This window comes from Cydia amplana, chromosome 14, assembly GCF_948474715.1.
Source record: "Cydia amplana chromosome 14, ilCydAmpl1.1, whole genome shotgun sequence".
In the NCBI taxonomy this organism is placed as follows: Eukaryota; Metazoa; Arthropoda; class Insecta; order Lepidoptera; family Tortricidae; genus Cydia; species Cydia amplana.
The window spans coordinates 2842104-2857953 of record NC_086082.1 but is presented as its reverse complement, the minus strand read 5'-3'; the positions used below and the strand labels follow the sequence as shown (position 1 = coordinate 2857953).

Here is a 15850-nt window from a genome sequence, read left to right as displayed (position 1 = left end):
CGTTACTCTTCTCAAAACTGTACATTTTCAAAGCTTTGGATTTGCTATAATCATTTTTCTGTAACCTAGTAAGGTTACAGGTAGTAACCTATACCTACATTATGTTTTAGGTCTGTTTGGTATAGAAAAAAATTACCTTTTGAATCCGCGGCGCGTCATTGTGAACCTTGTTGGAATGCAATAAGGTTGATATTGGGCTGTAGCCGCGCGCGTCAGTTGACTTCTGTAGCGGTCAAAAGATTAAAAAAGAAATGCTTGGAAAATGTATGGTTGGCCTAACTAGTTATTTTTCGCACCAATATGTATAACTTACACTTGATAATAACCTTGTATAATGGTATACCGTTCCAAGCAATATTTATAATAATTATAACTATATCATATGTATTTCATATACGATATAAGACAATCCGTAGATATAGAATAATTCTGTAGGGTTCTATTAGTGTATGTATAGTACGAAATACTTTTTGTTGTGTTTATAGATGTTTATGTATTATAGAAAAATATATCAAGTTTTTATAGTAACTTTTAAAGTATAGGAGTAGTTTACTTCTTATATGAGTAATGTGAAACATACTGAAATACTGATAGCACGGAAATGCTTAGGAAAAGCCATGATATATATCTAAGTATATCGGACATTTTCAAGCCTTTATATTTTTTGGGTTTTTATGGCCTCTCCTAGGCAAAAGAAATACGCTAGTGTATAATGTTAAAAAAACCTTTCGCGTTTTCAATACATTATTTCGCGTTAAAAAAATCCAATGCAGTGTTTTAAAATGCAGTCGGAATATAGCCAAAGGAACTCTTCAATGGAAAAATATAAACACATTAAGTTTAGGCTTATTAGAAAGATCTCGAGAAGCACTTTTTAGATATGTAAAGGTGAGAAAGTACAGTCAGCAATAAAAGTTTGCAACAAAAAATATTTTTGATGGTCACTTGTTTCAAATTTGCCGCAACTTTCTACGGACAAGATTTGTTTGACCAAGTATACGTGTTAAATTGTCTACAGCGTGAAGTGATTGAATGATGGCGCCGTGATAAAACGTCCCAGTTGTAACTGTGAAACGACTGTAAAGAGAACCTGTTGCGTGACGTCACTTAAACTGTCGTTTGCATATAACGAGCGAGATTAAATCGCTAACGACGTAGTCCACACCTACCGTACCGTTACGATGTTTTTACACACTTTTATTTAGCTTCACTGCGTATATTTGTATAATATGTGGATCAAATCTTGTAACTCAAGTTTGAACCACTTCCCGGTGTCTGAAGTTTAGGCAATAAAGTCGCGTCAAGATCATTTTTGAATACCTGGTCCGCATAACAACTTCTGCTGCCGACTGTATTGTAAATATTTTGTTAGTGTGGTTTAAATCTTGAAAGCTAAATTGGACCTACTTCCCGATTGAGCTGAAATTATGCATATATATGTAAATCGGATGATAATGCAATATTATGATGACATGGTGTTGAACTGATGATGGCGACAGGAGGTGGCCATGGGAACTCTGTGATAAAACAACGCAAACTAATTGTGTTTGGGGTTGTTAGAATTGTCTCCATGAGTATTAGCCTGTGGAAAGAAAAGAACGGTCAGCGGTAAGCTTGTACAGTCGCCATCAGATATATAGGAGCGGCTGAGGTGCTCAAAAATATCTGAACACGCACTCTAATGCCTTGATAATAGAGGCGTGTTCAGATATTTGTGAGCACCTTGGCCGCTCCGATATATTTGATGGCGACTGTACCAAAATGAAATTTCTGCCATAAACTTTTTTAAATTAGTAAAAAAATAGCGCCATTGTAGTTCACATAAGATAAGATAAGATGTGTGGTCGGTGTGGACCGGTATGCTAGTATTACTCGGGCCTATCAATGTTTGCATCTCCAGATTAATGCGCGCGTTAGAGACACTATAAAATTCGCTTGGAAGCGTTAATGTCACAGCCATTACCTACTCTGCCCCCTTAAGCCAATTAGCGGTATCACAAATCAAAATTTAATGCAAACACATACTTTAATCTTTATCTTACAATTCCATTTTCAACCAATGATTTATACCTAACTCAAGATAGGTTATAGGCGTTCCAATATTGAAGCGCTTACCTTGTGACAAATTGGACAAGTTGCCTTTAGTCGCACCTGGGCAAGCGAGACATGTACACGTGCTAACGAGCTCTCGCACACCGAAAGAGAAAGAGACGAGATTATGTAGTGTGACTAAGATGGATGGAATGAGAAAATTAATCAAAAATAACATATTTCTTCGAATTTTTTGTGCTCCTCAAATATGAGTATAACCTATCTATGGCACTCTATGGTTATATAATATCATTGTTTTCAACATTATTTGTTTTTGAGATACCGCTAATTGGCTTAAGGGGGCAGTACTGCTGTTGCGCGTCCAAACTTGCTTGAAAATGCGTGTCGAACAGACTATACCTCGCGCGTCCAATGATGATCCCTATTATTAAGACTTTATTTCGGACATTACAGATCCAATTACTTAACACTATGTATGTTAGTTGAATAATTTTACGGTTTAGACTCACTTGTTTTAAGTCACTCGCGCGACATGTTTCGGAGAGCCTAGGCCTAGGTCTCCTTTCCCAAGCAATGTTAGTATGTCTTACAACAGTTTAAATTCGACTATGTTAGTATTGACAAAACAACTTATATTTAAGTACATACATTATTTACATTATAAATTAAACTGTTATTTATCCCTCCGGTAGAATGGGCTATGACAGATTTGTAGACATTTTTTGGAAGACATTTTTAATTTATTTAGTACATTTCTAACTAACATGTATTTCCGTGCTATCCAGAGTAAGGGAAGGTTTTAGGCAACTTATGCATACCTACGATCGTACAGACTGTAGTTCTAGTGATATATGTACACGTATTTAACGATGCCGTCTTTTATATACGAAAATTATGGTTTAACCGACGAAAATATAAATATATGGGTTTGGAGTAACGTAGGTAACAACCATTGAGGTATATAACAAGAGACGACATCTCGAACAAAATGTTTCCGCACCTCAGAGAAGTGCATGCATGCATGCGAAGCCGAAAATTGTTAATAAAGACGCCACGAGTATTTCTTGACTTAGTTAAACAACGTTGCATACAATACTTTTTCTACGACCAAACATTTACTTTGAAAACTAAATAATAGTAAATCAACAGTTATTCCATTGCTTACCGGTGAAATGTTATTCCATCCCTTTTATTATATTTTCTTGTGCTATTGTTGCAACTTTTTAACACGCACGAAGGCATTTTTTAATATTTTTTTTTGTACATGTGTGGCATCTCGTCAGTGGTCGGTGACGTACTAAAAGCAAAGAAGTGCATGCACTTCTCTGAGGTGCGGAAACATTTTGTTCGAAATGTCGTCTCTTGTATATACCTCAATGGTAACAACAGTGTAAAGTCCTTCTAAGCTAACTTTGCACCGCCTTGAGCACTGTGTGGGAGTGTTTTTCATCAATTTGTCAATAATTATGACATTGTCATACTTTGTCATTGCAAATGATATGTAAAGTTAGCTTGGTCCGACTCTTAGCTCCACTTGCACCATCCCACTAACCCGGGGTTAATCGGTTTAACCTGGAGTTACCATGATTACCAGTAGAATTTGACATTGGGTTAACGATTTAACTGCTTAACCCCGGGTTAGTGGGTTGGTGCAAGTGCCGCTAAGCGACAAAGATAACTTAAATGTCAAAAGGTTGTTTTTAAATAAGAAAGTTGATAAAATAATTATAAAACGGTGGTCTCATAAATTTGTAATGATACTTATATAATGTACCATAAAATGGGGTGACTTTGAAAGTGAAGTGATTGTCTTCGAAGATTTCTGTTGTAAGAACACATCAAACAGTGCGATTAAAGCAGTTTAGAGTCTATGAATGTATCCCGGATTTCTAAAGTCACCCCATTTAATATCATTCAGCTAGATAGAGATGTTATCTATTCGAGATACCATAGAAATGAAATCGATATCGACATTGTACAGAATAGATTCATCTCGAATTGAGTATTCATGCTTAGATCTTACATAGCGAGACTAAGATTATGTTATATTTTCGGTCAAGCCAAAAGATAAACGGCGTTATTCATAAACATATGTGACGTCCCACGGGTAAAGGTACCTTATGGCGGTTGGCGCTTACGCTATTATTAACGCCGCTCCAATATTATTGCGGCGCTATGCGACGTAAGCGCCAGCGGCTATAAGGTACCTTTTACCGTGGAACGTCACATATGCTAAGTTAATCAGCTGATGATCGTCGTTTGTCCCTCTGTATGGCATAACGATAGATAGGGACAAACGACGATCATCAACTGATTAAGTTAGCAGCCGTTTTTGAATAACGCCAAAATACTCCAACTCTATATAGTTAGTGCCAAACATATGGTTGTTTTTCACTCAATTTCTATAAGCAATAATCTACAAATCGTGTAAAATAATTATTGTAGCAATAGATTGCAATGTGAAACTGATAGTTCAAGAGCGTTGTATTTTATGCATTTAAAGGCAATTTTTTTTAGAAAATGACCGAAAGGGACCGAGTTATATCGTAGTGTAAGCATACTATAATTGGCTAAAAAGATTTTTTCTATTGACTACGGAGTTTAAAAAGAAACTCAGCCTTTCGATTCAATCATATTTGCGAGAATCCTTCAAAGCTAACTTAACTTGAACAGAACTGAGGAAGTGTCATTATCAGTGATCGTTACTTTTCCAGCAATTTTGGTGCAGCATAGCAAAAATAAAGGATTTTCTTCAATTTTTTTCTAGGGACAGGAATGGTTAAGGTTAATATTACTGTTATTAACCCTAATTATCTATTCCACCTAGAGCAGGGCATACAGATGCTTTTAACCAACAATGCTGCACCAAAATTGCTGGAAAATTAACGATCACTGGTCATTATAAAGGTCATATTTTCATAGACATTTGCAATTAATGAGGACATTTCCACACTTCGCCATTGCAAATGCCATGGCAGAGAGAGCTTGGTTCGACTCTAAATAAGATAAGTTCAAGTTCTGAACTGCTAATCGTCTTAAAGACATATTTAAAACTGTATTTATCAACTTGCAAAAAAAAATTGCGAACATCTAAGCAGTGACCACAACCTACAAGAGTCCTACATTCTAGCTCATAAAAAACAATTGTGTGGTCACCCTGTCCCACATACTGACCGCCCGAGGCGAAACGCGTGTTTTTCAAAACAATAACCTTGATGTCAAATCGTGATTCGTCAAATTACGTGTCAAACGATTTTAGACTCTAATACTTGAAGTTTGATATCAAATTCGGGTGTCGGTGAAATTTGCAATGAGGTTTGTAATAGTTTTTAACGAGAGAGATTTTTTGCGATGTCTTATTTTAATTGTTTAGATTCATCATATAGTGCTTGTTGTTCGTTTTTTTCGCAATCTAACTGGGTTATTAAAATATTATGAATTATGATTATGAACAAAACATCGTTGGAATTATCACAGTTAGATACTGTTTTGTTTATGGTGATCTACAGTCGTTATTCTTATTTATAGGGTTCCGTACGTCAATAGGAAAAAACGGAACCCTTATAGGATCACTCCTGCGTCTGTCTGTCTGTCCGACCATTCCCCCCCGTTTATCTCCGAAACTACTGGATCTAAAATTTTGAAAAAAAAAATACACAAAATAGTTCTTTACCTATAGATGACAGGAAAACCTATTAGAAATGTGCTGTCAAGCGTAAGTCGGACTTAATTCGTTTTTGGTCTGACCCCTACGGGTTTTTAAAGACATTACATTCACGTTCCACTAAATTAATACATTATTAAAAATTGGGTTATCTACGGAACCCTTGGAACGCGAGTCCGACTCGCACTTGACCGGGTTTTTTCCTTGTTTTTGACATTATTTATTTAACGTTTGTCGCTATGGCAAGAGATTTGAGTTCGAGATAGTATAGCGATAAAAACAACGCGGCAAGTCGCCATGAAATAATCAGGGCTCCGTACTAGGTCAAAAACTGACGGTTTACGACGAGCCGCATGACCAGATACGTTTCTATTAACCCCGTTTTAGAACATGTCGTCCTTTTCGCACTTATAACGTTATAGCATCGAATGTAAGTGACGCAATTCATGAAGACAGTCCAGTTTCTAGATCTCATTGGTTTACATGTGAGGCTTTTTTTACTCGATTTATTATTCACCACATTTAGTTAAGTTTTTGTATAGAGACATGATTTTATATTACGTTTTAACGCTATTGCTTTTGCATCCACAAGCTTGTTCGCAAGTTTATTTAGATTTAAGAACCCGTACGCAAAACCGTTATTTGATAGTGGGTCCGAAATTACTCGCACACACAGACCTACACTCACACTCACTCACTATAAGACACTCGGTATAAGTTACTTAGCGGGCGAGATGTTGTTAAATTACCTTTACATGTACACGCCCTTATTCTCTTTACACTTTACCAGACTGACATTTCAAAAATGACAATCGAATGTCAGTCTTACTCATCGAAAATAGAACACATATTTGAAGTGCCGTATGTGGGAAATATTCCTTAGCCTAGTAAAGGGTTAATAAAGTTGTGTTCATATCATTTTGAGCACGTTGTCCGCTCAGCTACTTCTGCTGCTGACTGTATTCAGTAATAGGTATCATTTGTTAATCCTTGAACAGTTCCAATATCTTTCAAAAGTTTTAAAGTTTAGAAAAACAATTTTCAACCCTTGGATGTGATTTGGTTAGGACAAGAGTTTAATGGATTTTGTATGAACGGGAGATAAGATGGAATTTTGAAGTATTTAGTAGGTTTCATTTGTTTCTTAATATTTTGACTATAAAACTATGTTAATATGTATGTACTTCAAGTCCGCTATAGAGCAAAGATTTTCACTAATTATCTGCTTATTGTAAAGTAAAATTATAAATTTTTAAATTTACAATTTTTCCGCTTCATATCGGAAATTGAACTCGAAATGTTCTACTTTTCAACAATTTATTAGGTCACTGACTCGTATAAAAAGCGGTTAAAAGGTTTATTTCAGTCTTGAATTCCGTACACTGCAATTTATTTATAACAATAACTCCATACAGACTGCCGTATTCGAACTTCAAGATATTCACAAGAGACGACACGTACTAGATCCATTCTAGATACGTTATAGTTTAGATTTCAACTAGTTCTCTTTTGCAGCGCAATTCAGGCAACCAATGTCACTTTTACTATAGATCGTGTTAGATATCTATTAGATGTGAATTAGATCTCTAAGTAATATCTTGTGGAAATCGTTCAAGAGTATCTCCAGAATCGCGGAAATGTCAAATTTGACAGGTTAGATCTTAAACATATCGTTATTGTATCTTGGCGATGTCTAAAAGATATTTAATAGATGTCTATTACAAAATCCGAATCGGGCCCAGACCCTCGACGATCTTGCGAGTGAATAGAAAGTTACCATATTATAATTTGTTTAGAACGGTCACAGCACAAACATTGCGACATAGTGGTGGCTAACAAGAGCTTAGCTAATAAGTTAACTTTAATTTGATCTGATATTAATATTAAGTTTGATATTAGTTGTTCGCTAATATTGTTTTTTGATATAATTATATTGTACATTTTTAAAACGAAATATTGTATTAAATATCGTTATTTGCTGAAATGTATTTTGAAATTGACAATAATCAGTATTTAAAGTAACTATTAAAACTATGGTAATATAACTTCAATTTATTGTTTTGGAAGTATATATTAATCTGTTAAAGTTTGAAATATTATTCTGTATTGGTATTATTTTTATATAGAATTGTTTTACTCTTAGGTACTTATACTTTTATTTTATATGGCCAATTAAGTAATAGTTATTAAAAGTTGTTTATAATCAATAATAATTTCAACGAATTGTTTACAATTTAGTAGATGAAAAAATAAACGAAATAATATAAAAAATACGACATCACTAGTCTTTCATTTTCTTTCTTTTCCCTTTTTCGCTAATCATAATAACATTAATAGGGTTAATGCTAAAGTTATTGGCCACTACATAGAATAGAAAACATATTAATTGGCCACTCTTAACAATAGGCCACTCTTAACAATAAAGAGTGGCCAATCAGAGGGCCCCTTAAATTAAATTAAATAAGGTTTATTTCAAGCTCATGGCTTATAAAATGTTAGTTATGTACCTACAATAAAAATAAACTATGTTAGTTACAATAAATACCTTAACTTATAATAGTACACCGCTACTGCGCCCATGAAGCCCACAACAGTGCACCATGTACGGACAGTCAACTCTATCCGCAATCGTAGATAGGACCCTTAACTGACAGGCCGATACCGTCCGGCGGAATGTTAATCAGTGGGCCCCTTAAGGCTTCAATTGGCTTGTTTCATTCTGACTTGTTAGGAGTGACTATGATATACTTGGTCAAGCAGATCTTTTCAGTAGAAAAAGCAAATTTGAAAAATGTAGGCGCAAAGGGATATCGTCCCATAGAAAATTTGAATTTCGCGCCTTTTTTTACTGACAAGATTTGGTTGACCATCTATAGTGTCCAATAACTATAGCTGTCACCCTATGTCATAGAAGGTAGCATCCTATAGAAGTGGTCTACGCGTGCCTCCGTGAGGGACAAAACATACGCAATGCGACGCTATGATTGGTCGAATTTATTTGTTATGGTGGGCAACAAATCAATTCGACCAATCATGCATACTAATTTACGGTGGGGAATAAAAAAAAGTGAGACCGTGACAAGGACAAACAATAATAGCGCTTTCGCTGCTACTCCTACTGAAAGATACATAAGACTATCCCGTTCTGTCAGTTATCCCCACCACTCATGGCCAATCCAGTTTAATACTAGATTCATGCCCTATGTCTTTACCCATAACGGAACAATGGTGTTCCGGACATTTGGGGGCGTCACAACACGTCACGTAGATGCCATTTTGACACTAATGATATGTAAAGGGTCCACCGAGCGGATGTTGCCCTTGCACATGTCATGGGACGCACGCACCTGGCAGAAGTACCTAGCAACCTGCCAGGGTGTAAGGACTATAGAGAGTTGATGGAATCTAAAATGAACTAGGCTATTGAGTGAAAGCGATAGCGATAGACTAAATTCTGGGCTATGGGATTCAGTAAACTACAAAACGGCTTTCCCTAGTTCATGCTAATGAAGAACTTACTATAAAACGTTAATGCTCTACGTTTTATAGCCATAAAAACTAGGTACATCAACTGAGTAATTATGTTAACTTTACAACCTCAAGCGGAATGCATAATACCTTTACAAGAGACAATTCACCCGTAGGATGCGACTAGTTTGCAGCCTAGATTAAGTAGATTACACTGTTTCATAGTAAACGAGAGAAAGCAACATACCGGCAGTATCACTCGAAAAATTGCTCACTTAAATGTACTGTCCACTTTTAACAAAACAAAATTACTTTTTTGTTGCTTTAATTTTGTGGCCGAGATACGCGAATGGCGCGCATTCGGTCAGTCCGCACACCGCAGCGCGCCGCCGCCGGCCGTTCCAACATGGACGTCGCAAATGCGCGCCAAAACGTATTCCATTTTCAAAAATGTTTACGTTCGTTCTTAATTTAAATAGCCTAAATAAAAAGTGATGTTCCAATCAAATTAAAATTACCAAAGATTTTGCTCAATATGAATAATTTAAAATGGTCACGAAATCGATGTTTAAAAAATGCTTGCTGTTTGCTGTGATATTTTTAATGTGCACGTGTGAGGGGAGGAGAAAAATTAAAAGAAAAGTGGAAAGTTTTAGTGATGTGACTAGCAACTCACTTAAACGGATTGTCAAAAACTCGAGTGACATTGAAACTTCGCGCGGATTTTTCCCGCCAGGTGAGTTGTAACTTTTTAATATCACGGAGTCAACGACCGTCTTTTTGCCCTTGAAGTGGGTCAAAGGAATTGACTCGTACAGCCAGGACATAAATAAGCTCGTTGCGATGTGAAATTTCTTATTGCTTTTTCTGACCAGATGAGCCCACGTTATTGCGAAAAAGTTGTGTCGTAAAACGTGTTCCCTTGTTGCAAGGTATTGGCACGGACGGTCGTAAAGGGGAACTTTGTAGAATTTATTTACTGGATAATACGCTGAAGATATTTCGATGTACTGCTTGTAAGTGCACTAACAGATGGTTTCCTTGGGAGATCGCCAATGAGTCTGAGAATAAGGCTTCCAATTTGGACTCACATTTTCTGCCATCTTTTTAGGTTTAGAAGACTTGAAACTGGTTGGAGTTTTTAGGGTTCCGTACCCAAAGGGTAAAAACGGGACCCTATTACTAAGACTCCGCTGTCCGTCCGTCCGTCCGTCCGTCCGTCCGTCCGTCTGTCACCAGGCTGTATCTCACGAACCGTGATAGTTAGACAGTTGAAATTTTCACAGATGATGTATTTCCGTTGCCACTGTAACAACAAATACTAAAAACAGAATAAAATAAAGATTTAAGTGGGGCTCCCATACAACAAACGTGATTTTTGACCGAAGTTAAGCAACGTCGGGCGGGGTCAGTACTTGGATGGGTGACCGTTTTTTTTGCTTGTTTTTTTATTGCTTGTTTTGTTCTATTTTTTGTTGATGGTGCGGAACCCTCGGTGCGCGAGTCCGACTCGCACTTGGCCGGTTTTTTTATGTTTACCTATCCGTTATTATTCTGCTATCTTCTTATCCCGAATTATGTACCTATCATACACTAAAGAAAAAGTGACCAAGTTTCGTTTATGTTTGTGTGTAGTTCGTTTAGTGTATGATATCTATATCAGCTTATAATTTAAGTAGCGTGACTAGGTACATACTTAATAACACAATATTCCATAAAATAATTTTATTTGTTCCTTAGTTGAAAATCTTGTTTTAACCCAACACAGGCTAACTTTAGCCAGCTCGAAAACCACTTGTAGAAGAGTCTGGAGGAAATATAAAAGATCATGATATAATAGACCTACTCATAATAATTAAACATTAATGTAAACAACGACAAGGGAAAGCCTGTTCCACCGTGATACAGTTTTTACTAGTACGGGGATCAGATGACGCTTACTCAATGTTTCATTGCATTTACCTTAAAAACTTATGTGTAGTTATTTACGGACAATGATAAGATCATCTTGTATCACTTATTATTTGTAAGCAGTTATGAGCTACATGATGCTAAATGAAGTTATTTTATTTATTTTTATTTTTTTATACATAATATGCGTTACATTAAACAAAACGTCTCCACCGTTTATATTAATTTTAAATAGCGTGAAAGTGATCAGATACCTAGTAAAGTCCATTTCCATTGTATCCAGTCACGCTACGCTTGTTCATATCATAGGCGACGAAATAGACGCGTAAAGCAGCGTATAATATTGGAGAAACAGTTTTAACAGCTGTAATAGATGGCGCTCTGGCGTCAGCATACCGTTGTGTTACCGGACTGACAATATTTTGTATTAGCCCTAATTTCAACCTAGTCACACCTAGTACAGTTGAATTGGGAACAATTAAATCTATTTTTATTAAGACAAAACTTATGAACTAAGTTGACCAAATTTATATGTATTTATTTAAACATTATTGCACATATAAGTACTTACAAATGGCGGACTTATTTCCTTAAATTTGATAAACCTTTTCCCGTATTATCGTACGTCTTAAAATGGTGAAGGTACCTACACATAATAGCTTATTATTATTAGCTCTAGATAAGATTCATGTTAAATTTATTATAACGGGTAATTCACGTATTTTAAGTCGCAGTTTGCGTCGGTCTGCCAACGCGTGCTCCCGTTGAAGCTCCTCATAATAGAGCGAAATATGTCGATCAATCAAATACGTGAGTGACTCGTTTTAATATATTTAATAGGTCTGTGTCTGAAGAAAGTTTTGTTTCCAAGGTTCATGTTTGAAAAACACAACATTTTACTAATAACATTACAGTATCGCGTGATGTAAATATCCATTTACCTACCGGAGGTGATTAGTTTTATTACTACTTATTACTTTCCTACTTTTCTTAGCAATAATGAAAGTGAAAAGAGAATATATTTAATTATTTATTCGCTGCACCCAGCCCGAAAATATAGGTAGGTATATATTATGTAAATGTAATATATTGTTATAGCATGTGTTATTTTTTTAGTGTTGCATAGTGAATGTAGTGATTTGCGTACAATAACAATAACATTATAAATGTATACTAATCACAGACATTACAGTCCTTTCTTCAATTTTTTGGATGAATTGTCTTTGGGTAAATAATATTTGAATTATAACTCATATCATATATCATCACTACACCTTATCATACCTTATAAAACAAAGTCCCCGTCCGCGTCTGTCTGTTTGTATGCTCGCGATAAACTCAAAAACCACGGAACGGATTTTCATGCGGTTTTCACCTATCAATTACCTATATAGTATAAAACAAAGTCGCTTCCCGCTGTCTGTCTGTCCCTCTGTGTGCTTAGATTTTTAAAACTATGCAACGGATTTTGATGCGGTTTTTTAAATAGATAAAGTGATTCAAGGTGGAAGGTTTATGTATAATTTGTTAACCCGTGCGAAGCCAGGGCGGGCCGCAAGTAATTTATACATATAACATACATACATCTGTTAAACAGACCCTTTTAGTTGTCATCCAGAATATCCAGCTACATATTTCTTTGACTGAACTCTTCAACTCTACTCATTTGTTCCACGAAAGAAATCCCTATGATCCATTCTAGTCATTCTGTAGCCGGATCTTACAGAGATGTCAGATGGAAACTTACCCCACTGTCCAACTAAACCGATAACCGCTCATCCCACTAACCAGGCAGGCGACGAGCAAGTAAGTAACCGGTCTAAGTGTCACTTATTACTATCGCTTCACTTGCACAGGCGAGTTGACTGCTCAGAGGGGCTACCACGAAAAAAGAAATTCGCAAATTGCGGGGATCTTTCTCTTTTACTCAAATGATTGATGATACTGATAGTTCCGCTACTTGACGCTAGACGCCAACTACGAAAATAATAGTCGTATTGGTAACAAAATGGATGTATGGAGTGAGCACTCTATGTCTTCTTAATTCTCTTTGTTGGAGGTAAAATCCGCCGCACGTGTTCGCGTCGGTAGCGTTGCTCAAAGATCAAATATATATTTCGTTAACCCGCTCACCAGCGCCATCTAGCGGACGCCCTAAGCTCGCTAAGCCACGTGAATCACCGCCAGGTACAGGGTGTGTTGGAAAGCTGTTAAGTAGGCAAACGGCTCGTAATGCGACCTTGCCAGTTGCATGCAATTGCATTAAGCTCATTCAGCGCTAAAACTAGGTCCTCATTACCATAATGATCCGTACCTAGGTTTATTTTGCGCATGTTTTACGACTTGTGTTTAAGGCGAAGTAGTTATGCCCATGCAGATTTTTTACAGGAGGCAATGAGCAGACGAATTGCCTGATGGCAAGCAATTAATGTCGCCCAGGGACACCTGTAATACCAGAGGCGTTGCAAGTGAGTTCACGGCTTTTAAGATACGCTAGTTACGGGAACCGCTGTTTTCTTGTAGGTTTGAGAGACCCCATACTAGCGTCTTTTTACGCTCGGGAGACGCTAAGTGTGGGAGTGTGGGATGGCCCTGAGAATCATCACCACAACTGAATGGACTGCCTACCATTCAAGTGGTGGTGATGGAAATGTTGTCGAGTAGAGCGATGGCGAAAAGAAACGGCAGGGGGATTTAAATGATTGCAACATCTACTTACTTCTGATTGATTTTAGAAAATGTCCTCTAACTGTTTCTTGTCAGGAAGAGGGTATTAGTAATTGCTTGTATTACCATTAATTTTAATGAAAGATGTTTGAATCGGTTCGTCTTAAATGTCTTCCCGAATGTTTATATTAAGATTAAGAGTTAAATGGCTTCTAAAGAGACATGCTCTATTCTAAAAAAATAATGATAGGTTAGGAGTTTAGGTAGGTAGGTTACAGGTTTTCAAAACTTTTTCTTCTATTGACTTTTGACATATATTTCATGTCCTGCAATACTTTTCTGCAACTAAACCAAAGTCATAAAATAGTCATAATTTGTAAACCGTTACGACCTTTCAGATGAAGACATGACCTGAGACGGTCATATCAAGTTTATCGACAGAAAGGCGATAAAATTTATCTCCCCGTCCATAACTGGATAATGCATGTCCCAAAAAGGTGTTTTTATCACTTTCAATGACCGGTACCTGGGGGGGTGTTCGTTTTTATGAAGATGGACATTATTTTATGTTTAAAGCAGTTATGTCGTCACTTGTCTCTTTGCCTATTTGTTTGAGCTGAAACTTGTCTACTTTTTAGGGTTCCGTAGCCAAATGGCAAAAAACGGAACCCTTATAGATTCGTCATGTCTGTCTGTCTGTCTGTCCGTCTGTCCGTCTGTCTGTCCGTCCGTATGTCACAGCCACTTTTCTCCGAAACTATAAGAACTATACTGTTGAAACTTGGTAAGTAGATGTATTCTGTGAACCGCATTAAGATTTTCACACAAAAATAGAAAAAAAACAATAAATTTTTGGGGTTCCCCATACTTCGAACTGAAACTCAAAAATTTTTTTTTCATCAAACCCATACGTGTGGGCTATCTATGGATAGGTCTTCAAAAATGATATTGAGGTTTCTAATATCATTTTTTTCTAAACTGAATAGTTTGCGCGAGAGACACTTCCAAAGTGGTAAAATGTGTGTCCCCCCCCCTGTAACTTCTAAAATAAGAGAATGATAAAACTAAAAAAAATATATGATGTACATTACCATGTAAACTTCCACCGAAAATTGGTTTGAACAAGATCTAGTAAGTAGTTTTTTTTTATACGTCATAAATCGCCTAAATACGGAACCCTTCATGGGCGAGTCCGACTCGCACTTGGCCGCTTTTTTAAGACACCTCTGAATAACAATGCCATATATTCCAAATGCCTATTTTTTTGAAGTGAAAACTTCTTTAGCGGCGCTGTGGACTTTTTGAGGTGGGGAAAAAATGTTAAACTCGCGACAGGTCACGGGACCGACAGATTCGTAAGACGGACACGTGACCTGATCGAAAAACTGTTACAATGTCATTGAGTTTTCACTTCTGCCCGCACTCCCGGAGTGCAACCCGTTGTTTTTTTTCTTCTTGCATATATCCGATTAATTAGAAGAAGTACTTGTTATATTTTAACTTGTAATTTTTAAGTTTATGCAAAACGAATGACACTGCGGCACTACGCCTATATCAATATTATCAATTATAAACCAAGTCACGTTACCTCCTACCATTAAATAGGTACAGTCAGAATCAACAGTAGCGATTAGAACAACGGGATAAAAGTATTTGCTTTCCTCTTATATTTATACAAATATTTTTAGTAGGTACAAACAGATACAACAGCAATTATTATTGCATTAAAAAAATTGCGATTACCTCAAAAGGAAAAAATGGAACCCTTATAGGATCACTCGTGCGTCTGTCTGTCCGTCTGTCACAGCCTATTTTCTTGGAAACTACTGTACCTACCAATTAAGTTGAAATTTGTCCGACCATTCCCCCCTTTATATCCGAACTACTGGGTCTAAAATTATGAAAAAAAAAATACACAAAATAGTTCTTTACCTATAGATGACAGGAAAACCTATTAGATATGTGTAGTCAAGCGTGAGTCGGACTTAATGTACGGAACCCGTGGAACGCGAGTCCCACTCGCACTTAGCCGGTTTTTTTTTCAACAAAGCCCTTCCTGGGGCTGCGGTCTGCGACCCATAGATATAC

General features: G+C 36.7%; 1 protein-coding gene across 1 annotated transcript in view; it reads left to right on the top strand.

Moving 5' to 3' along the window:
• Nucleotides 1–9453: 9453 nt before the first annotated feature.
• Nucleotides 9454–15850, top strand: part of LOC134653946 (uncharacterized) — a 68356-nt gene continuing 61959 nt past the window's right edge. The window contains exon 1 of the mRNA XM_063509316.1: nucleotides 9454–9920. Within this exon, the coding sequence (XP_063365386.1) occupies nucleotides 9734–9920 (187 nt within the window). The 5' untranslated portion in view covers nucleotides 9454–9733. The remainder of the gene's footprint in view (nucleotides 9921–15850) is intronic.